The 24,875-nt window shown below is 36.8% G+C and overlaps 3 protein-coding genes and 1 long non-coding RNA gene across 4 annotated transcripts; 2 read left to right on the forward strand and 2 right to left on the reverse strand.

Annotated features, from left to right (window-relative positions):
- Positions 1-471: 471 nt before the first annotated feature.
- On the reverse strand, positions 472-4,684 carry LOC113076138 (EH domain-containing protein 3-like; the record flags this gene model as incomplete). Its single annotated transcript, XM_026248808.1, has 2 exons — positions 3,891-4,684; positions 472-713 (listed from the first exon to the last, which is right to left on the reverse strand). Coding segments are annotated over exons 1-2 (643 nt in total), but the record flags the coding sequence as incomplete, so codon positions are not given.
- A 7,068-nt stretch (positions 4,685-11,752) lies between these two features.
- Positions 11,753-15,850, reverse strand: LOC113076127 (WD repeat-containing protein 74-like). Its single transcript, XM_026248800.1, has 10 exons — positions 15,690-15,850; positions 15,423-15,529; positions 15,204-15,328; positions 15,037-15,100; positions 14,126-14,269; positions 13,926-14,027; positions 13,063-13,219; positions 12,697-12,839; positions 12,455-12,508; positions 11,753-12,304 (listed from the first exon to the last, which is right to left on the reverse strand). The coding sequence occupies exons 1-10, from the start codon at positions 15,748-15,750 to the stop codon at positions 12,119-12,121; spliced, it is 1,143 nt and encodes a 380-aa protein (XP_026104585.1). The 5' UTR covers positions 15,751-15,850; the 3' UTR covers positions 11,753-12,118.
- Positions 15,851-18,574: 2,724 nt separating this feature from the next.
- Positions 18,575-20,249, forward strand: LOC113076130 (uncharacterized). The gene is made up of 3 exons (XR_003281116.1): positions 18,575-18,847; positions 18,998-19,162; positions 20,060-20,249. It is a non-coding gene; the product is annotated as an uncharacterized LOC113076130 (long non-coding RNA).
- A 177-nt stretch (positions 20,250-20,426) lies between these two features.
- Positions 20,427-24,700, forward strand: LOC113076128 (protein cornichon homolog 2-like). Its single transcript, XM_026248801.1, has 6 exons — positions 20,427-20,713; positions 22,726-22,794; positions 22,994-23,041; positions 23,929-24,041; positions 24,129-24,272; positions 24,454-24,700. Exons 1-6 carry the CDS (start codon positions 20,633-20,635, stop codon positions 24,479-24,481), a joined length of 483 nt encoding a protein of 160 aa, XP_026104586.1. The 5' UTR covers positions 20,427-20,632; the 3' UTR covers positions 24,482-24,700.
- The last annotated feature ends 175 nt before the right edge of the window (positions 24,701-24,875 follow it).

The following is a 24,875-nucleotide window of genomic DNA, read 5'->3' on the forward strand; positions in this document are numbered from 1 at the left end:
TGCGTCTCTTAGAGTTTTCTTAAATAAACAACATACCAACATGCTCCATTGTAATTTCTGGGCATGTAACAGGTCCAGACTAGTCAAGTATACTTCTAGGGAAGCAATAAATCCGGAACCTTTATCTCCTGTAGTGCTCGATTAACCATTAAATACACTGCCTGAAGGACTAACTGACAATTTTGGACATTTTTGAGTGATCTTTGTTTCAAGTGAGTGCTCAGATAATCCATCATTCTGGCAAAATTATAGTATTTAAAGGGAATGGACAGTCCACATGGTTACTATAGGTTAATTAGGTTTTCAACTTCTCTTCCTTCCTACAGGAAAAATGGCTAGTATGGAAGGAGCATGGGTTTTGTTTTGCTCTAATGTAAACAAGAGAACTAAAAATACTTCCCTCTTACGACTCCCTATAATGCAAAAGCTAACTGAATTAACCTCTTTTCCTTTGACTGGGACAGGTACTACACTCAAAGCGGTCTATGTAAATGGAGCTTGTATTAGTAGTTGTGGTAACTCCGGTAAGGAAAGTCAGGGGATAGTAAAAGAAGTACAGATGGCAATAATAGAAAGAGGAAATTAATAAAAAATTAAAATAAAAAAACCACTGACCTCTACTGATCCGCTGTTTCTCTCCGGACAGGATTCCAGGAGTGTCTATGATGCTGATGCTGTCCAACACTGGATTTGGCATCTGAGCACATATAAACCTGTGAAAAGAGGATCACACATTTAAAAAAAAAAAAAAAAAAAAAAAAAAAAAAATTACATTTGAAACAATTAGTCATTTCACCACTAGGCCTAGGGATCTTGCAGTAATGTTTTTATTGCAAGTTGCAACATGATTGATTGGAAAGAATTCCCTTCTCACTTGCCAAATCTTATCATTCCAGCTCTTACCTCAGCTTTTCCATTACCAAATACTTGCAGCTTATCTTTCCGTGTGTTCTTCATTTATGTGCAAACCCGTATGCTATCATTTTCATGTCTTTAAATTACCAGCACATTTTAGCCATACAAAAACAATCCTCAGCCTCAAACCCCCTACCACTGTGTTCCCTCTTGCGTATTTTACTTACTCCCTCCCTTTAATTTTTCCAGAATGTGTGCCATCACTTATTCCTTCCATGCTGCTACATTCACTACTGCCAATCGTATCCCACATTTTCTTTCTCCTTGCATTCCCATCATTATTAGACCTGCTGTCAAGACTGAGTTTGTTTCATTTTGGCTGATGTTTTTAAGTGTAAAGCCTAGTATTCAGGGCCAAAACAAATACAAGCTTCTTGCATGTATCCAGAAATCCAAATAAACAAATCTAATTTTATTTTCAAAAACTGGACAATAACGAACATTTAAAGCTTGACTTTTGTCTAAAGTTAATACTATTTTCAACCACTTCACCTTTTGAATTCAGGCTTCAGATGTTCTGCAAATTTCCTACAACGGTTAAACTTCCTGCGCAATTCAAATTTATACACCACCTTTTAAAAGTCTGATTCTCATTTTTTATGGTAAACCTCTGTCCACTTCTATTCAAGTAAAGCTGGACTACACATTACATAAGCACTAACTAATTACCTTTTGTTGCAGAACACAACTGGTCCCCAAAGAAACAAAACATTTGAAGAATAATAATTTTTCCCTTTGCTGATGTCATATTCAGGAAAAGTAATTTCTCAACCTCATTTTCCCTGCATGTAGTTTATACAATAAATATTTGAAATTCCAGATCCTACCAGGACTTTATGTCCCAAGTACATCATGTTAACGGCATTTTTTATTCAGTGACTCTTTTGTGTATAGAAAATTCAGATACCAAGCTGACAAGCACATAAATCCAAATGGATACATGTCAGAAGAAACCGGTTTAGCAAGATAGTCAGCAGTAACGGAGTATGGTTCGTTGCATAACACCACAACCACAGCAATAACCGTAAAACTGATCTTCAGCCTACTAGAGGTTAAAACACCATTTAAGGCTTACATATGTGCATACATTTGAATTTTTCTCTTGGGAAAACGGTTACTGACAAATGCTACAGTGGTGAGAATCTACAATAAGCTATACAGTTCACTACAGGCCAGAGCCTATGGAAAATGATGAAAGCAGCTGCATTGGAGAAAGTGCATACTCAAGTTACAGAGTCAGGAATAACAGGGAGAATGGGGACGATTGCACAAAGGCAGGGCATCCATGTAATATTTAACTCCTGGAACAGGGTTAATATCTAGCCTACTAAAATTCTACATTGGTCACAAGGTGCACTCACACACCCTACTTGATACCTCGCTAGTGACCTTCAATGTAACTTTGTAACAAGGTCAGAGTGAAAGCACTGGGAGGGAAAAATCATGCTTAATAAGCAATAAACAGCATAATATAAAGGAAGCTGGGGTCAGAGATTTGCAAAATGGGGACACTTTTGAGAGTGAATGTTCTAAAATTGCTCAGTCAGTTCCTCAGATTATCTGTCCAGTAACTTCCAGTAAATTAGCAGAGTCAGCCATTATTTTAACCTCTTGCTGACCTATACAAAAAGTCACAGACAAACTTGGACTGCCAAAACTCTAAAATCCTGTGTTTAATGAGTAGGGCAGCACCTACAGAAATGTCTCAGATCACTTCATGCTGCAATGAGAAAACACGGAGCTTCTCAAGAAACCCTGATTTGACCTTAAGATGACACCCGCCGTCAAGGTGAGTTTAGGGAGGGAGAAGGAATTAAATCTTTAACTACTCTCCTCCCATTCATGAGTGACTAGTCAACCTAAAAGCATTCCCAGATTTTCTTTAAAAGGAAATTTTTGCAGAATAAACGCTTCATTCTTCCAGCCCAGGCTTGTTGGGGCATAAATATGATCTGTGCATATGATCCCTCTTGTTCAAGCATTGACCAGCATGAGGTTATAGTTCTGTAATGCTCTGGAAGTCCTACAACAAGCACAAAGAAAAAAAGTGTTGCACTAGTGCTTGGAAGAAGACACACCCACATCTGCTCAAACTAAATCAGCCTGAAATGTACCACAGTGGACATATGTGTCATGTTGAAAAAACAAGTGTGAGCTGAACTGTACACGCCAGCTCATCTCTCTTCATGACATTCCACAAGAGATTGTTAAAAAGACCCCTAAAAAGGCCTCAGCAGCTGTCAAAACCAATGTCAGCTGACATTCCTTTTAGAAGGGGGAACCAAAGACTAATGAGCAAGTTTAATGCACACGAACTATGGCATTAATATCTTCAATAGTTGGAATAAATTGACCAAATGTTTTGCTGATATGCAGTACAGGTTCAAACCTTAGATAGCAGACACGGATTCATAAAGGCTGTTTTTTGGGTTTGACAACAACTATATTTAGAATGCTAATAAAGGTTTGTGAGGATTATAATAAAGCAAATAATGGTCTTCAAAAACGTACAGACATACATGATTGCAGGTCAGAGAACATGTGATTTGCTGTAGTCTTCCAAAAATGCATGTAATATACTTAATCAAAACGTCTATCATAAAAGGAATTCAGTTTTACTACTGTCAAAGCTCCACCCTTGCACCCTTTTTACTCACTGGTAACTCCTGCATGCAGAACTAAGCCTAAAAAGTGCAAGAGATTCAATTTTCAGTACACATGAACACCATATTCACCCGGTCTAATGACTAGTTTTAGACGTTTCCATTTTTATAAAACTAATTCTGTGCTCATATGAACACAAAACTTGACAACTTCTTGACAGAACCGGAAAACATCACACAGTAACAGCTGAGACCCTCAGCTAGAAAGCCCGAGAGAAGAACTACAAAGAAAGATCATTAATGAAACATTGTTTTGTTTATTTTTAAAACGAAGGGAGAATTTTTTTCATTAGAAATGAATGAAGACCTCACCTGTTCAGAAAGGCGTTTCCAAAGGCATTGAGTTTTCTGAAGGGTTTCTTGGGGTCAACCACTAAAGCATTGCCCGGGATGAGACCCTCCTGTTCCCCGTACATCACCGCTATGAATGAATCGGTGGTCGGCTCGGGGCCTATGCGCATCCCGGGGAAATCCTGCTCCATGAGATGCCTAATAAAAGTGGTTTTTCCTGTGGAGTACTGGCCCACTAAAAGTACCATGGGCTTGTTGTCGAAATCGGCATCCTCCAGAGCCGGAGAGTGGAAGTCGTGGAAGCGGTACGTGTCTTCCAGTGGAAATAATTTGTTCCGGTAGAGTCGCTTCAGCCCGTCAGAAACCGTCTGAAACAGTTCGGGATCCTTTTTCTTTCCATCTTTGTTCGCCCAGCTGAACATCTTGCAAAAATATGTTAAATAACCTTCTGACTCAAAGAAAAAACACTTTAAGGGTGGTCTAAAAGTTATTTGCTGGTTTTAGGCAGTGTAATCCAGCGGTTCGGATGAATCAACGGTCCGGTTTCAAGTAACTCACAGCGGACTGCCAGCGTGGAGGGTCCCGTCAGCTGTTCAACTAACTGCTGTCTTTTTATTTTCTCGTTTAATTTCTTCTGACTTTGCCCCTTTTTTATAAAACAGACTGAAGTTATTTGAGCCCCTGCAGAAGACTGTTGTCTTTTCTATCCGCTGGAGAGCGAACACACAGTTGCTCTCTAGACTCCCACAGCCCGAAGCGAGCACTCTGCGCGTGACAGTACGAGCTCGCGCCCCACTACATTTTTAATACATTACTATAGACCGGAACTCCTAGGTAACTTCCAAAATAAAAGGCGCCACCCTCCCCAAATTGTTTTGTGTGTGAAGCACAGCTGACGTTCATTATTCAACAGAAGGGTCTGGATCTATAGTAGCGAAACTTTTTTTTTTCGTTTATTTTTTCTAACAAAGAAACATTTTTCCAGTAAATAAATAAAAAATAAAAAATAAGTATTAATATGTGTGCTGCTTTATAACTTGCAACATATTATTTAATGTTGAATTGGAAAAATACTGGCATTCAAACAACTAGAATGAATGAATGAATGAATGGATGGATGAACCAGAGGCCATAAATTACTGCTTAGTGCAAAGACATTTACCTCATTCCATACCACATATATAACTTATATTATATTATATTATATTATATTATATTATATTATATTATATTATATTATATTATATTATATTATATTATATTATATAACCCTTTAGTTAAATCAATGCCAACTCTTAATTCCAGTATAGTATGAATTTCACATGAAAAAAATACAGTACAGTAAGTACAGTATTTCTGTTTTGGGGATGGGGGTGGAGGGTTTCTATTGAGCACGTAACTGGCAGACTGCTATATTTGTCCTGGACTTTCAGGACAGTTGCTGGTCTTAGTCTGTGCCGTGTTTGACTCTGTCATAAGGGGGTCATAGGAAATTACACTCGTCACCCACTACGCTCAGTGAAGACTCTATAATGTTCTTTCAATCTGAAACTATAGATATGAAAAGAAAAATATTAATTATTTAGAAATCCGTTGTTTGGGACTTTATATCACAGTAGGACTCAGAGGACCTGTCCTGCACCACAAACACCTCCAGCCTGGTCAAGAAGGCTCACCACCGTCTCTTCTTCCTCAGGACACTGAAGAAGAACCAGTTGTCTTCAGCCATGCTGGTGAACTTTTACCATTGTGTGATCGAGAGCATCCTGACCAGTTGTATTACAGTCTGGTATGGGAACTGCTCAGTTGCTGAAAGCAAGGCACTGCAGAAGGTGGTGAAAACTGCCCAAGGCATCACAGGGACACCACTTCCTGCTATTGAGGACATGCAGAGGAAACGCTGTCTATGTTGAACTCGTAGCATTCTTAAGGATTCCTCTCATCCTGACCATAGGCTGATTAACCTCCTGCCCTCCGGGAGGCGCTTCAGGAGCCTCCGGACAAGGACCAGCAGATTCAGGAACAGCTTTTTTCCCTACAGCTGTCTCCTTACTGAACTCTGCCCTCTGACAAAAACCAACAACCCCCCACACACCACACACACAGACTCCTCACCCCTCCTCATCACTACATCTGATTATTTATTTATTTACAAACAAGCAAAAAAGCAGTAAACCTGTTACTACTTGCACTACTGTCTGTTCATCCAGAAACACTGAGTAATCCATTTGCACACTGAAAAATTTTCTATGCACTTTACTGTCAATTGCACTAGTGTAAATGATGTTCATATATTCATAGTTTCTGCCTATAGTGTACATACACTTTTACATAATCCATCTGTATATTATGTTCATAGTACACATATCTGTATATCATGCTGATAGTATTTAAAATCTGTAAATTATTGCCTTATTTGTATATTTATTGTACATTTGTAACACATTGTTATTGTATATTCTGTACTTACTGCTTATTGCACTTCTGGTTAGATGCTAACTGCATTTCATTGCCCTTTACCTTACATGTGCAATGACAACAAAGTTGAAACTAATCTAACCTAATCTAATCAGATAGTGAAAATGAAAGTCTTTCAGAATTCTCTGTGGTTTGCAGAAAATTCCCAATGCTTTAACTGTGTTCTTAGAGAGTCAAAAAGGGATATATATATATATATATATATATATATATATATATATATATATATATATATATATATATATATCCCTTTTTGACTATATATATATATATATATATATATATATATATGAAATATATATATATATTTGTCTGCATCCCTTTTTGACTCTCTCTCTCTCTCTCTCTCTCTCTCTCTCTCTCTCTCTCTCTCTCTCTCTCTATATATATATATATATATATATATATATATTTTAGTTCAGCCATAAAAAAATGAAATTAAACAAATATTAAATATAGTAAATATTATGTCTTTATGTTGTTTCTACATTAATTTGAAGATTGTATAAAAATATGATTAATTGTGACTAATTTCAGAAAAATGTGCGATTGATTAATTTTTTAACACAATATATATATATATGTTGGTAGGCTGTAAGCTTTCTGACTTAGAACTATTCCTGTCCATGACTCCACCGACATTTCAGGGGAAAAACTGAAGTAAAAGCAGCCTGACATTTACAAGAAATCACGATGTTTGTGGGTGAAGTGGCATATTGTCAGTGATCATACTTTCTTTTCAGTGGCTCATTCAAACTGTGACTAACAGAGGGAACAATATTGTTGGAATAGCTTTCAGAACAAATTTTTGACAATCATTCAGCATTTGAAGCAGCAGGTGTGCAGGTGTCCTATAAAAACAGAACTTTATCAAATGTTAGTGTGGACACTAATATAGTTATCATTATTCCCATCCCGTTCTTGGTTTGAATGGGTCTTAAGTCATTGCAACGTAAATCTTGAAAAATGGTGTTAATAATGTATATGTGAAATTTATGCAAAGAAAAACCTTGATAAATTATGAAAAGGGCAAGAGCAGGGGCACAACACAAATATATATTTCACATTCATTTCATTTTAACGAGGAACTTGATTTTGATTGCTGCCAAAAAAGTTATACTCCTCAGTTGGAAATCTCCATGAGCCCCTTGTTTTCAAAGATGGTTAAACAAGATACTCTGTTTTATCCAAATGAAACAGTTACGTTTTGGTGAGCTCTGCTCACAAAAAAACAATTGAAGCCACATGGGGACCCTTCTTTAGACTATGAAACCCTTTTATTCTTTTGATATTTCTATTTTCTTTTCCTCCTGTAGTGAATTATATGATTTATATGAAAATTGTGAATATTGTTCTTTATGTTTATATTTTCAAATTATGTTGTAAATATCTGTTAATCGAGGCAGCCCTGTTTTATCTCTTTTCTTTTCATTTTTGTGTAATTGTATTTTGTTATTCTATGTTAGTTACTTTTTTGTGCGTGTCTTTGTTAACATAACTTTAAACTTGAAATAAAATATACAAAAAATAAGAACTTGATTTTGAAATAATTTAATGTTCAAATGAAATTAAATGCAGTGAAAATAAAACAAATAAACATAATATCAAATAAATCATGTTGTAGTATAGCCTTGACATAAATGTTCCCAAAAAAAATTCTAGTCCAACATTTATACAACGCCCTGCATTCTCTGTGCAAATCAGTGTGTGTTTAGTAGGATAAACAGGACAGTGGCCTACAGAACTGACAGGCAGCTGGACTGCAAACACTGGCTGTCAATTCATAGGTCATCACCCTGTGTCCCAGACACTGGGTTAAACATGCTTTCTAACAACATGCAAATAAATTTACAGCCACATAATTAATAATTGCAGATCATTCATTACGACTGTATTTGAACTCAGAACCAAAAGAGATAAAGGTGACTATCTGCACGCAACAGCAGCTCCACTGGAAGACATAAGAAACCTTCCACATGGAGTTGCTGTTACACCCAGTCAGCACCAAATGTTTGGAAAGCGCTCCCTTTGGACAGCGGAAGGAAGTGCACATATTCCATCGCTGATGTTACAGTGTCCCATTCTCATTATACAGTGTAGTTCTTCAAGTTTAAGAAGATGCCAAAAATAGGGGGGAGGAGGAAGTGGTGCCTCCTGTAATAAAAGCATAGAAAACCAAGTTAGAGGGTTAAATCAGGATTAAGACAATGCCTACTGACTGCCATTAAGGACATGTGAGAGTTTCTCTGTTGATTCATGACTTTGACCTCTTGTTTCTTTCTCATCTTTATGACATGCCATAGACTCCATTATTGGCCTACAGCACGTCCAAAGTGCTAAGACTGATCTTGATAACAGCAATTTTATGACGGCAGTCAACATGAGGGTGCACGGTAGAATTTGTGTATGGACTGATAGAAAAAAGGGTGTCACTCAATAATTTCTGTGCCTTTATGTCCCTAAGTTATAATTTTGTAGATATCACTTCCTTTTAGTCGTGAGTTGCCCATCCCACATGCTCTATCATGTTCTTTCTCTCTTCTTTTCTTAGTTTATATCATATTTTAGACTTTCCCTCGCCGTAAACCTTCAATTGCTCCTTGCTACCTTTGGCAAAACAGCATAATAAAGCAATTAAAGGGGGCACATAGGCCATGAGTCAGTCTGTGTTATCTGCTCCTGTTATCCTCTTTTAAATCCACCATTATCTTTCTCATCCCTGCGCCGTATCCAGCATTTTTTAGGGTGAGAAAAATCAATGGCGTGAACTCATGTACGTGGTTCATTTTTATGAGAATTCCCAATTGCTGAACTTGATATCGGAATAACGCTCACATGCATTTGATCAAATGTTCTTTGTAAAAAAGAAAACAACTGCTAATAATTTGACATGTCATAGTAGTCTGCGATTGTTGTATAAACACTGATCGAGTCAGCCTAAGACTGCCATTTATTTGCATTTGAACAATCGTTTCTGCAATTAACTTTTAACATTTCATTAACAAAAGTTTGAAGATCCTTCTTAAACAAACTCCACACCCCTTGTAAGTCATTTGCAAGATCCTGTTCTTGGAAAGTAATTTTTCTTATGTCAGCACAAGCCTTTTGCATTCTTTTCTTATCCTTTTTAAAAGCATTAGCTTGACTTTCTCAGACAATGCAGGTATATTTACATTAAAATATTAATCTAGCCTTTCACAAACAAACAGGCAGATGTTAACATTGCAAATTCCTGCATGAATCAGCGTTAAGTGCAGAGAGGCGAGGCAAAGATGTGAACCTCCATGATTTTTCTCAAAAACTACACACTCATTGTTCCTAAAATATGAACCCAGTACTTTAAGAGTTACTTACATTAATGGTTCTTCCGTGTGGGAGTCCAGGTTTTTTTGGAGCTAGAAAAAAAAAAACAGAGAGAGAATGTATGCAAACTAAAGAAACCTTTTTCTAAATACTGAGATTAAAGAATTAACAGAAGCAAAGCAAAATATGGCTATAAAAAATTAAAAAGGTACTGCAAAAAGCAAAGTTAGTGACAGCCTGACGAGAGAGCGCGCAGTTGAGAGGGGAGGTTCGTCAGCAGTGCTATGTCAGGCCGAGAGAGGCCAGTTTAAAAGTGATTTGGAGTTGAAGCTTAGTTAATAATTACACTCCCCGTCAATATTTAACATCTTTTGGCCCTGCCCCTCACATCCAACATCCTGGACTCCTATGGACTTACACACAGGCTATCTCAAGTATGCTCTTAGGTACATTTATAATTTTTTCAAAGTATCACATTCATTAAATGTGATTATGCAAATGTTGTGAGCCAAATAAGCATTCAATTCTTAAGTCTTGCCAGTTTAGTTTAATCTAAATACAATGAACCACTGGGGGACGCAATGGTTTAATTTACTTAGTTTTATTATTTACTATGTAAAGAATCAGAAAATTGCTTGTTGAATATCATGAAAACTACTTTAAAGTCTTGATTTTGGCATCATATAGCTGTGGCATAAATCAGATTTGATGTAGGTCAATGTCTTAATTACTGGTAATGGCACAGCATGAGGTAATGCTGCATGATTAGAATAGATGAAATAGACTATGGACTCTAAACATTGATCAAAGAATGAAAAACAAGAAGGCTTTATAACAGGATAATAAAATGCTCATGAGAGAGGGTTAATTATTGGCTTTGTTAGGTTAAAGAGCACAGAAGTGCACACTATGTGAAGGAATTCTGATTGTCAAACACAGAATGGTGTGTCAATTAATGTACCATGACAAAATACTCCATCTAAGCACATAATTTAGTACCTCAGGCAGGTGGAAGTCTGGGTGGAAAGGGTCAAAATCTGCTTGCATTTCTTGTGATAAGAGTTTTGGGATCGGACTTCAAGTTAAAAAATAAAAATCCAGACACACAATCTAACATTGTGCCCAAACTGTTGGAAAATGCTTAAATAATTAGAGGCCTGTACGATAAATACATTTGAGCATACATAATGTAATGGATGTGCTTCTGGGGTTATCTGCAGCTATTTCCCTCACTTTGTAAGAGGAAATCAAGAGGAAATTAAATATTTCCAGTGGATGCGACCTTGTAATAGCACGCAGGGTCAAACCACGAGCATGCAATGTTTTATGGTTTTCAAAAGTTTACAGGAACTATACCGGAAACGTTGAGGCTGTTGTCCTGCATATAAAGCCACACTTTTGGTTCTTTAATCGCAAGTCAGCAGTCAGGAATACTGTCCCTCCACCCTGATAGGTCTCTGAGTTCAGTTCATGTTGTCATACTTCATCACTCCCTACATATTTTATGCCCTTTGCTCTTCACCTCCTTTAAAATGTTTCCATGGTAAAGTATCCATCATGTAGAAGGTGTCATTTATTAGATTCTCTAAACACCACAAAAATACATATGGAAACCACATTTCATCCCTCTCTTCATCACTGCCTATAATCAGATTGAGAAAAAAAATGTACCCTACAAGAAGTTTGGACAGAATTTTTATAGTGGTTATAACAGAACTGTGCTGGCAAATGTTACGTTTTTTTTTAGATGTACAGCTATTAACATTCTCATTTACAAAGTCGACAGTTTCTGTGCTAACCAAGATGTACCTTATCTTATCAGACGCTAGAATAGGGTGTGTTTAAGTGTTCATAACGCAATGTGTAATACACACACCCACACAAGCACAAGTCATTCACGGTCAAGTCAAGGACCAGAGCAGCACAGATTCAAGTTTCTATTCTTGTCTCAGTAAAACAAAAATAAAATAATTATGAAAAGGATACTACAAATAGGACGTGGGGAGAATTTTAACTTCACATAAAGTAGTATTGTAGAGGCTTTAACATAAAACTTCTGTAGGAAATATTTTCTGAAGTGCACAGTACTAATATGTGTGCCAGTTTAGTGATACATGTTAAATCAAGTCAGTTGATTGCCAGAAAACGATGAAAACATGTTTTTGAAAGATTCTGTGTTTATGATATACAGACTCTTCATTAAATTGTGTTTAATACAGTGATCGTTTTCACATAAACTTGAGTTTTTTTTACACATTTAAAATGTAATTTGAATATCACATTTTAGATAATCTCATTTGTAAATTCACTTTATGGGCAAAAATAACGATCTGCACCTATTAATATATATCCATATTATACAGTCAGTCTCTCAGGTTTAAGTTTCTTCTTGGCCACTGCTGATGCAGCTTTACTGATGACATGATAAACTGTGTATAAAATTATAAAAATGTCCAGTAGAAATCACTTTACATCACTTTTTTTTTTTTACTAGCTTTTTTTTCTTTGTTTCCATCTACTCCAGTAACAGTTGCTTCGTCTTTCTGGGCGGCCCTCTTTTTTGCCTTCTCCGTCACTGTTTCCATGGTATCCCAAACCTCATCTTCCTCTGCTTTCACCTCTTCTACATCTCCACTAACATCAGCATTTGATGACTATACGAGAAAGGCACATAAATAGTCATTAGGATGCAGTATAAAATCTTCTGCAAGAAAGCAACTTCCATTGTCGTTACTGTTGATAGGCAGTTGCATAAAAGCGAATCATTAAAATTATGCTCTTTCTGACACTGAACCACTGCTTACCTCCAGTTCTCTGCTAGACAGCAGTACGCAATTGAGTCGTGACTTCAGATATACCTGCATAGAGAAAATAAGTGCATTTATACAAACACAACAGTGAGTGGGAGGCACTTCTGATTATATGGTACATGCAATCAGCTGGAAATATAAGAGGAGAGGTGCTATGCAGAAATCTGCAGAGAGAATAAAAGAGATGAATTGCAGGGAGAATAGAGAAAGAAACCTGATTTCTTGTGCATTCGTACCTTGTGCTGTAAGGACCGGTCCTCCAGGCTGTGTACTCTCAGAAAACGATCTAAACCACAAGAGGCCACCAATGGGAGGGAAGGATGGCACTGCAGCCCCCGCACTGCCCCTGCCAGACCCTTAAGACACCCACACACAAGCCCTGCAGGCAGAGAGAGAAGAAAATGGGGTCAGACAAAACCAAACTCTCAGGAGTTCAATAATATTACAGCGCATATATGGAGAACGCCTGGCCAAATACATCCTTTATACTTGGAACACACACAGATCCAGGACAAAAAACCCTAAGCGATTGAGCTTCAATCAGTTCAGATCCAAGGCTGCCTAAGAGAACAAAATAAATGGAGCATCCACCTACTGCTTACCTTTCCGGAGGTCAAGGATGGCGAGCTCCCCGTGAGTGTTGCCCACGACCACTGTGCCCTGGCTGGCAGGAAGAGAGAGTGCTGTGAGCGGGTACTCTCCGAACTGAGCCTCCAACACCGGCCTTCTCTGAGGCGTCGAGGGGTCATACACACGCACCTGACGGAGGAGGAGCAGAACAGATATTTTTAGTCATGTTTGATCACAGGCGTTTACCTTAAAACACAAAGGAACGACGTAAATAAATACAATAGCAAAGGGTTAGGGACAAGCTGAAAAAGGTGATTAGCTCACAATATATTTCAGAATCTTTCGTTACTATTAAATATAAGCCAGTACATGCAGAAATACACTACCTTTCAAAAGTTTGTGGTAAGATTTTTTAAAAGAAATTACTACCTTAAAAAAAAAGTGTCAGCAAAGACATGGTTTTAAATAAATGATGTTCTTTTGAACTTTCTATTCATCAAAAAATCTTGAAAAAATGTGTTTCCACAAAAACATTAAGCTTTCAAAATTAAGAATCTTACAAAGAAATACATTACATTTTAAAATGTATTCAAGATGTTATTTTAAGTTGAATTAATATTTCACAATATTACTGTTTAAACAATTTTTTTTTCTTCAAATAAATGCAGTCTTGAGACTTTCAAGAAAATGCAAAAAAAAAAATAATCTTACTGTCAACAATCTTTTGAATGATAGTGTACATAAACTCAGGAGCTCACTGTAAACAAAAAATTCAGATATATGATATTTATAAAGTAAATAATTTTATTGCAGATGGAATAAATGTGTCCAGTATAGATAACGTGCTAAATTACTGCAGACAACACAAATGGAAAAAGCCAGAGTAGAGACAAACCTGATGGTGTCCAGTGCATGTGACTATTTTATCTGAATCTGGGATGAAGCCAATGTCTCTCACCCACACGGGCACTCGCATATCCAACCAGTCATGAGCAACCTGATAGATCAGAGAAGAAAGAAAGAAGCTTGAAACACAGAAATAATAAACTACCGGGGTTGAAAAGGTAAGGTATTTCCCCCCTCCTTTTTCCTTACATTTTTGGCTGTGAATATTGGCTTATCTGGTCTCTCTAGATCCCAGACTTTCAGTGGGTTCTCTTTACCCCCTGTAGCCACATGATGGCGCTGTGATTGGTTCTGTTGCATTCTGCATACTCCATTTCCAACATTTACCTCAACCTAAGAACAGAGACAGATAAGGTTGTTTGAGATTTAAGTACACATTTATCTTAAGAGACAAAAAAATATAGAATAAAAAACCTAATCTACAATTTAAATAGTAAAAGCAGTGCTACTATGCTACTAGCTATATAATAAACAAGTAAAATAATCAATGTTGGGTCACTTATAAAACAATAAAACATCTCCTCCCTTTTCTTTTAAACAGTCATACCCCTCTTCTGACCTACAATAGTATATATATATATATATAAAAAATACAGTGATAAATGACAGTTAAAATGTTATATTATTTTGCTTTTATGTGATATTGAGCTGTTTGTGGGTTTATATTATGGGGACAAAATCCCTTTTAATGTACTGTACTGAAAGGGAGCCTAATGTCTACTCTATCTGCTTTATCACAGTAACAAGAAAATGAAATCAAGTGATGAATATAAATATCTATTTATACAGATTACACAATACTAAAGTTGTTTGTAAACTTTGGTATTGTTGTAAAGTTTTTTACTTTTTGATCCTGAATCTGCAGGGATTAATTTCTAGATGCAGATATATTAATGTTGTTTTCATTTTTTCAGGATTTTTTACATTTTAGATTTAGTGAAAGTCCTGCATTGTGACATATAAATTTTTAAAAGCACAAATATTTCAAGTAGCATTTCTTTTATTAATATAAGACCATACAAGTGCATGTATAAAAAAATAAATAAATAAACTAAATATAGCACACCACACTTTAGTAAACTGAAATCACACTGCCTTACGGTTTCTGTGCTTCCTTCCTTCCAAACCTTCAGCAGTCCTGACTCCACACATGTAATCATTGAACTGAAAAAGATGGAAAGAAAGTAATTAATTCCTACAGTACATCGAAGCAAACCAACAAAACTTCCAGTACTTCATCAGCCCCTGCAGAGACGAGAATAAGCACCTGTCAGTGACAGCCAGTCCTGTGAATCTGCCCTGTGAAGGATCTCCACACTCTCTGCTCGCTGTGAAGATTCCCTTGTCTGTGCTGAAAGTCTTCACAGTGCCGTTCACACTGCCCACTAACACCTGCAAAGATACACACATATAGACAGTGTCTGTCAGTCACCAGATCATGCTGATGAAGTCTGTTCCTCCAGATCTCTCTCTCTCTCTTCCTCACCTCTGACTCGTGAGGGTCTCCCCACGCCATCACACACACCTCCTGATCTCGACTCAAGCAGCTCATCTCACAAAAGTTAAACGCCTGCTTTTTGGTTAAACTTACCCCTTGAGATGAAATTTGGATGACAACAAATCATTAGTTCAGTGAACCTCAAGAAAATTAAAAGGCAGATATGTGGTGCCAACTCACGTGTACCATTCATGGCTAGCTATCCAGCCATAAAAGTGTACAATATGTCGACAAAGAGACGGGAAATACATTTACCTTTTAATATTCCAGTTTCAGACCCGAGCCATATTGAGCATATTTGGCTTTTAGCAGCCATTTGAAAGAAACCGAGAGATAGTGGATTTACTGACTTAATAAAAACAGATCTCCACGTTACTGTCGCACACAACTACGTCCGGGTGTAACGCGCAACCTAAGGACATTTGGTTCCGTTCCCAACTGACGCTAAACACCAGTGCGAGATTCAGAATGTTGTCATGCGATTACATGTAGGCTACTACAGTTGTTTATCCTATAATTTTCATTCTTTTTTAAAAAAAGAAAATATATTAGATATAAGCAAGGAAAGGGACTTTCTAGGCAAAGAATGTTAGGGATGTCTTCCATGGAAGAAAGTAAGCCAGACATGTTTTATAACAACATGAAGTAGCTTCTTCTTCGTTTTTCTTTTTTTGTGAAGTCTCCCTTTATTTCAGATATCTCTGCTATAAAGACATAGTAGCTAATTTACAGATAAGTGTGACTATATATTAAAACAATTAAAATAAAATCATTATTTTTATATGGTAAAAAATAACTTTTTATTACCAATGAATTTACATGACATTTCTACTTTGTAATGACGTTTTTTTCTACTAATAGCAATTTCTACCCAATAACTATTATATGTTTATTCTTAATAAAATATATTATTATTATTATTATTATTATTATTATTATTATTATTTACATGTACATTACTTTTCTAAATCTAGAAATCACTCGTTTAAAAGTCATCCGAAATCACGTGAACCCTGGTTCTTAAATAAAAATGTCAGTTGTTAAGGGAACAAATTAAAATAAGAATGATTTTAAACCTTGTTTTGGTTTATTTGAATAATGTTTAGTCATCTGCTTGGAAGTGTTTTGGGGCCCCCTAGTGGGCCCTGGCCCCCTGGCTAAGAACCACAGCTATAAGAAATTAGATCCACCAAATGGAACTGCAAAAATAAGAATTATTTTCAGAAAATATCTGCAGACAATCCTTTATTTATTTGTAATAGATTATAATTGATCACAGATTAAATATATATAAATATATATTAATCTAAAACACATATCAACACTTAAAGGTACAGGTTGTAGGACCTACCACTAGAGGGCGCACTACCAAAACAATAAAAATTGCGTGGTTTGATGATGCTAAGAAGGAGCGTGGGATGATGGGATTTGTTTTCTTCTACCCAACCGCTGACGGGCATCAATCAGACGGGAAGATAAATCATGGATTTAACGTGAGTTCAACGATTTGCGCGAGTAGATTACATACAAAGTCAATGCAAAGACGCGATCAGACTATGGATCAGATGGGTCAGATGGGTATTATGCCCCATAATACTAATCTTGTTGATCGTTATAATAGCATACGTTTTCTGTAAAGATATGAATCAAAACAACTCAAAAAACAACTCTGTCGAATAAAACACAAGCGAGATCGTCATCTCTTTCTAGTTGAAGTTTGTTGCGAAGCTACTTCCGCATTTGTCCACGACACAGTTGTCATGTGGTTTCTACGTCAGTAAAGGCGGTAACAAAAGGTAACAAACGTCATTGACAGGCGACTGCACTGCCCCGTGTCACTGTTTAGAATGGGAATTTTCTCATAATTTACAAGTAGTTGAAAACATTAGAGATATTGTTAGTAATCAGCTGGACAATATATATATAACCCTAGCCTAGTGGTTTTTGGATATTTTACTTCAAATATCTTACAAATTGTACCTTTAAGTAACTAAAATCAGTTGGGGTTCCCCTAAATAGCATTTTATAAAGGACAGTGAAGAGAGGAGACTTTCAGAGTATAGGAGAATCCACCAGATGGTACTCTTGGACTCCATTAGAAGAGCACCCACATAGCATGCTCAAAATATCTGTCAAAGGTGTTGTATGTGCTTTAGGATACAAAGTCGTGTGAGGCAAGACATTTTGTTCCATGTAAGTCCACACATGTAGCAGAATCACAATAAAGCTCAACTTGACTTGATGATATTTGTATGTCTTCCTGAAAAACAGAGAATGCTGCCTATATTGCTGCAGTAATGTAAGCTATAAAAGCAAATCTTTTATAAAGCCTTAATGTCGGAATGATTCAGTCTCTTCTCCCTGGGGAGCATGTCAATCAAGTTTCAGTATTTTGCACGCTTTAAAGAACACTATAAACAAAGATGAAGACATTGTGGGGATGATTTGAAAACAGCTAATGAGAGAAGAAAAAGAAATTCCCCAGGGAGTATTCACTGGAAATGGATTTGACACTGTCTAAATGAGGTGGCAGAGAACCCAGACATATTCAAAGGTGTGAGATATTACTATAGACATTTTTTATATGCAGGTTTTCTACAGTTATGGAAAAACTGGAAAAAGAATTAGGTTTGTTGATTGTAATTAAGCATACTTTGATTATGAATACAAAAGAAACATAATGGAACATAATGTTTAAAATTTTCTAATGTTTTGAAATGTGAATGAGCATTTATGTTAAACTCTAAATACCTCACTTAAGATATTTGTACACTAATAAGTTTTTATCTATTATTAATATTAGTATTATAATAAAATCATGGAATTTCATGGAATTTTTAGAACTCTGTGGGGAAAAAAAACATTGCGAATGAAAAAAAAATAACTCTCTTAGACTCTTCTCTACTCATAATCTTTGAAGACATGACTGCAGATTTGACTAAAAAGAAAAAGATAGAATCAAACCTTACTTCATCCCTCCTGCAGTGACAGAAACGCACTTTCAAGAAGATAACATTGTATCAGAGAGAGATAGTAAGAAAATAAAAAAGGGAGGGAGAGAGAGAGAGAGAGAGAGAGAGAGAGAGAGAGAGAGAGAGAGAGAGTGAGAGACAAACAAGGGAAGCCAAAGAAGAAAAGCTTCCTCTGCCCCCTCATATCTCTCCAGGGAATGAGAGAGTATGGCAGAAAATAGAAGGATGGAGGGAGGGAAGACTGTTGAATGTAGTTGAGCACAGCGATCAGAGGTAATAACATCACATTTTAATTCTAATCAAAGAGATGTGGATAAGAGAGAAGGGCTTTTCCATTGGTTCTGCTTTTGAGATCAAAAACCAGCAGGGAATGCTTCAATTCGTAAAAAACTGAGAGAGGCAGAGAAGGAACGAAAGCGAGAGAACGCGGAGGATAAATAGGTAAGGGGGAAAAAAGAAGAACATTAAGTTAATTAAGTATCAGACTTCAGAAAGCTGCGCAGGATCAAAAGCATGAGATAAAACAGAAAAATATGGCCAGCACATTCATGCATATTTTGCTTCTCTCTGCTGTTTTATACCTGGTTGCAGAGCACCCAGCGTCCAATGAGAGACTGTGATGGGACCAACACTGACACCCAGAGCAAAGCAGACCAGAGATTTCTGACATGGTGTCGACCCAGATTAATTGGAGGAAAAATGAGGGGAGAGAGGACAGACAAAGACAGACTTGCGCCGCTGCTTCAGAAAACACGGGTAAATACTCTTGTTCTTTCATTCTGTCATGTAGCACAGCTAACTTATTCATCCATTCTGCACTGTCATTTTGAATGTCTCTGTTCATTCATGTTTACATTGTTTAGAAGAACTGAACACCATTACAGTTTTGTTATGGATTCATACACAGCTGCAAATGCAAAAATTATGACATTTTAATTTTAATTGAATTTTTTGGTTTGATGCATCAGCCAAATCTTATATCTTCAATCAGTAAAATTGTAAATAAATGCAATAGTGCTGGAAATGCACATGTCTGCAATAGATTACTCTGTATAATAAGTTCAATATATAATTGTAAAAATCATATTAAGCAAGCTACTCAAACTATTTTTATTATTTTTATTTTTTTGTAAAAATAATTTCTTACAGTCTCAATGACTCATTTTGAAGCCACAGGAGTGTGGCTTTAGCTCTGGTCTAAAGGAGTCATTTTTAATGTTCAATGGGTTCATGTTATAATCCATAATGTCAAATTATCAGCACTTGAAACTGTCAATTATTCTAAGAGAGAATATGGATCAAGACCTGTCGACATATGTGTCCAGGTATTGTTTAAAATGACAACACTATGGCAGTTAAAATGTGTCTAATTGTAATTATTGTAAAACAATCATTCGTCGAGTTTGGGCCAAAAACATTCATCCATAACTTAGACACTCTTAAAAATAAACGTTCTTCATTGACATCAGAGGTTTCATGCAGAACCTTTAATATCGATGAACTTTTCCATTGCATGAAAGTTTTCTATAATACAGATTATTCAAATATTCTTCACACTTAAAAAAAAATAATAGTAAAAAATATATATATATATATATGTGTTTGGAAGCTTTAGTTTTAAGAGTGTAACTCGAATCAATGTCTGTTTTTCAGAATGTATACCGAGGACATTCATCCTCCCATGTGCCCACAAGATATTTCTTAAGGTGTTCTACTGTAAATAAGGTGTGTGGACCCAGTGTACAGCACTAATCTTAGAGCCGGGGGAGGGGACGATTCTCCACATACATACAAACCCCCTTCTGCCAATCAGAGAGAAAGACAGAGAAGGAGAAGGAGAGAAAGTGAAGGAACAGAGGAGACGGCAGAGAGGCTGAAAAGAGGAAACAGCTCTAACTGTTATCTTAGGTGGACAGAGAGGAAGAATTACACACAAACACATTGTCCAGCCACACGTTACAAGACGCTCCAGCCAGCGGAGGAGGATCACCAGCTAGACACCTCATATCTGAAGCTCCAGACCAAGAGGATTCCTCTCTTATTCTATCCCGACTTCATCCTAAGCTGGACCGCAAGCTTTAAGAGGAGAGACAGAAGAAGAGGGAAGTGCTTTGTAACTTCCTTGAAAAGGGTGAGAGTGTAAAGAGAGACAGAGAGAGAGAGCAGGGGAAATTTCCCCTTCGCCCTCTCTCGACCCAGATCACCGTCAGGCTGGCTGGCACAGCCATGGCCTTCACCTTTGCGGCCTTTTGCTACATGTTAACACTCGTGTTGTGTGCTGCCCTCATCTTCTTCGTCATCTGGCAGGTACGTCTGTGGTTTTAGACCTAACTGCGTGAATGTGAATTTGTATGAATTCCTGTTACCTGTAACTCTGTCGCACTTCCATTTCAATTGCCATCCATGTCATTGCCAAGTGTCTGACTGCGTGTGTGTGTTCGTGCCAGTTTTTTGAGTGCAGAGACTGGTTTGTGTCTGTCCAAGCTGTCTCCCCAGCCTTAACAAGAGGCCTTATCCTTTGAGGTGAATACAAATCACAGCAGTTATTAATAGATTGATGATTTAAAGAACAAGATAGATAGATAGATACAGAAGAAAAAAACGGAGGAAGGAGATGGGAGCATACCTGTGTGTATGTGCACAGAAACACACATATATACAGTTAATAATGTAAATGTAAATCCACAAAACCTTAAGAATGATTACACCTGGGGAAAAAAATTAAGAAATTTTATTTAACTTTGGATATTTTTAGGACTATAATTTTAGATATTAAGCACATTCATTTTAAATCGCATGTTTATTTTCATTTAGCAATTAAGCCCATTAATTATCCATACTGTATAAATATATATAAGAATTTATATATAATATATAAATAAATATGTGTTTTAAAAATGTATTCATACATCATGGTTGTATTTGTTGTACTGCATTTAACTTTGGAAGTTTTAATTTTACAAAAAGGTTCTACAAAAAAAAAAAAAAAAGATTTAATTAATGACAATATAATGAGAATCACCACTGAAAATAATAGGAATAAAAAACTACAACGTCTAGATGCTTTACGGCCAGGAAAATATTAGGGGAAAATGTCATGAAAATTATGTTACCATAATATTAATATAGTATATATAATAAAAAAAATTATGTATATTTCAAAATATTATACATCCATCTACTCTCCTAACTGCTTACACTCTCTAGGGATGTGGGTTCAAAAGTATGAATTCATCTTAATTAAAAAATATATATAATTTAAATAAATATATTATTTTATAATTATAAATATATTTATAATTTCTTATTTTTCGTCTTTTCATTTAGAGGTGTAATGTGCCTTAGATATATTTTAGTGAGATTCACAAAGCACACAAACACAGAGAGAGAGAGCGCGCTGAAGAGGAAGAGGTCAACATCTCATTTGAACTCTAGTGGTTGTTCTGTGCCAGCCCACTGTCTGTAGAATCACAAATGAAATTTGCACAGTCGCCGCCAGAGACTTCAACATCATCTGTATTCTTCATATTAGAGGCTGCATTCTCGCAGAAGGCAACAGCAGAAAAACACAATGGCCCAGAACTGTTAAAAATCTGTCTGAAACACTAAAACACTAGAGAGCAGAGGTTTCAACACCTAAAACACAAACCCTTGAATGCCAAACAAGAAGTCAGGGATATTTTCAGATCGGCATAAGACCGCAGACCTTACTTGTAAGACGTTTAAAAGGCCATTAAGAAACAGACTTGAAATGACTGAGCATTGACTAATGACAGGAGTGGGAGAGATTCTAAACATGAGTCATTTGGTGTGAGTGTGTGTGTGTGAATGTATGTAAGAGATCGAGAGAGTATGGAGACAGAGTGTGGGGGAGGCTGAGAGTCTGTGTATGAGAGCATGCCGGCGAGAAACCATGTTATTGAGAATGCTTATCAATATGTAATTTGGTTCTGACACTCCATCCCCCTTTCCTCTTCTTCTCCCCCTATCTTTGTAAGGCTCTCAGCCAATAAGAATGTGAACTCACTTCTATAGCAACCATGACGCCTGCTTAGGGGCTCATTCGATCACCATAGCAACTGCATCTGTTTACAGAGAAAGAAGTGAGAGGATGGCAGGAGATATGGATCTATAAAGGGTTAAAGAAAAGAGGGGAGAACATAGCATGAAGCTGTAGGAATAGCTACAGAATGTGAAAAGTTAAAGATAAAAAGGGCCACAGATGGTACAATCCTCCTACATCGTCTCTAACCTCCAAAATCTCCAGTGGTTTTGTTTAAATGCTCATGTAACACGAATTCTGTTTGTCTCTTCTCAAGATTATTGCTTTTGATGAGCTGCGCACAGACTTCAAAAATCCCATCGATCAGAGCAACCCCACGAGAGCGGTGAGGCTTTTCTTAGATCACGATTCCTTTCACACAGCACAAACTACTCAGCATCACTCTCCCGACTGTGAACAGCAGGTTTCAGAGACACCGAGACGGCATACATGCACATATGTGAACACACGCAGAGCTATACATCCAAGTCTACAGTCAGAGTGTGCTGTTAAAAATCATATTGCGTTCTTCTGTTTTTCCTCAGAGGGAAAGAATATTGAACATCGAAAGAATCTGCAACCTCCTTCGAAGGGTGAGTGAAATTGTGGCAGGACATGCAAGAGAAGCCCTATAAAACAGTGAGAGATGCATTGATTGTGCAATTGTGATACAATTGCTGATACCCTTATTTGGTAAAAAAAATAAAGAATAAAATAAAAAAGATAAAACTATAAAAAACATTACAATACACAGTATGAAAAATGGATATTCAAATAAATTATAAAATGTCTAATATCGGCTGATATTAATAAAGTGCTGATGTACACTATCATTCAAATGTCTGGGGTCAGTGGAGTTTTTTTTTTTTTGAAAGAAATTATTACTTTTATTCTGCAATGATGCATTCAGTTTATCAGCTTTCTAGAATCCTAGAAAAAACAATGTATCATGGTTTCCACAAAAATAATATTTCTTGAGCAGCAAATCAGCATATTAGAAAGATTTCTGAAGGACCATGTGACACTGAAATTTATAATAGAAGCCTTGATGAGAGTAAGAGACTTCTTTAAAATAAACATTAAAAAAGCTATCATGCATGCATCGTGCAACAATACTTTAATAGGTAGAAATGCCATGACAATACAATTTTAAATACTTTCCCATAGACCCCAGAATATCGGTCACCGGGCCCCTGATTGAAACCCCTTGTGTTAAAACATTCTGTATCTCCTAAAGAACCACTAAATTACCTACTTCCTGAAAATGGTATCATTATATCTCTTTTTAAATCTCACCCCCTTTGCTTTTATTGCTCTGTACTTGGAGGCACACTCATGTATTCAATTTTTCACACACACACATTAAGAGTCAGAACTGAATGTGCAAAAGATACTTATGAGGAATAACTGAACTCATGCTTTCAAACATGACGAATACTTGAAACTGTCCTTAACTGTGTTTTATCCCCCCCACCCCCAGCTGGTGGTTCCAGAGTATTCCATCCACGGGTTGTTCTGTCTGATGTTCATGTGTGCAGGGGAGTGGGTAACTCTGGGCCTTAACATCCCCCTGCTCCTCTATCACCTCTGGAGGTAATAATTTTCAATCACATCTACTTCACTGAAATTTCAAAATGGGTCTCTATAGCAATTCCCCCTCTCTCATTTTCTCTCCCTCAGGTTTTTCCACCGTCCTGCAGATGGGTCCGAGGTTATGTATGATCCAGTGAGTGTGATGAATGCAGATATTCTGAATTACTGCCAAAAGGAGTCCTGGTGCAAGCTAGGCTTCTACCTTGTGTCCTTTTTCTACTATCTGTACAGGTGAGTCCTCCTCATTCATGTAAAATGAGCATATTAGAATGATTTCTGAAGAATAATGTGACTTTGTCCCAGAATGTCTTTCTTAATTTGAAGTAGATGGTGAAAGTTTGTTTAGTATATCTCCCTTAATTCATCTCTCTCTCTCTCTCTCTCTCTCTCTCTCTCTCTCTATCTTTTGCAGTATGGTGTATGCTTTGGTCAGCTTTTAAGTGATCAAATGAAGGACGGACGATTGCGAAAGAAAGGAGAAAAACGACAGAATAAGGACCGAACTATGTCGCGCTCTCCTCTCCCTCATCCGCAAACCTTGTTCAGCTCCTCCTCAGATCTCCTGGGTGGGGGTGGATGATGGACAGATGTAGAAAAAGCTGAGGACAAGGAGGCATTTAAAAGCCATCAATGTTAAGCTGCCTCAATCACTGTCATTACAAAAAAAAAACAAGTGGAGAGATGGACCAAAAGAAAATGAGTGCGACAGACAGAGAGAAATACGGTGAACAAAAGGCTCAGGCAGTGTAGATGTTTTGTAACACCATTGAATTTCTCAAGGGCTGCTGAAAATTTCCGCTGCTCATAGTATCAAATGGTTCTTCTTAAACTCTA

The sequence above is a fragment of the Carassius auratus genome, unplaced genomic scaffold (genome assembly GCF_003368295.1).
Source record: "Carassius auratus strain Wakin unplaced genomic scaffold, ASM336829v1 scaf_tig00019010, whole genome shotgun sequence".
In the NCBI taxonomy this organism is placed as follows: domain Eukaryota; kingdom Metazoa; phylum Chordata; class Actinopteri; order Cypriniformes; family Cyprinidae; genus Carassius; species Carassius auratus.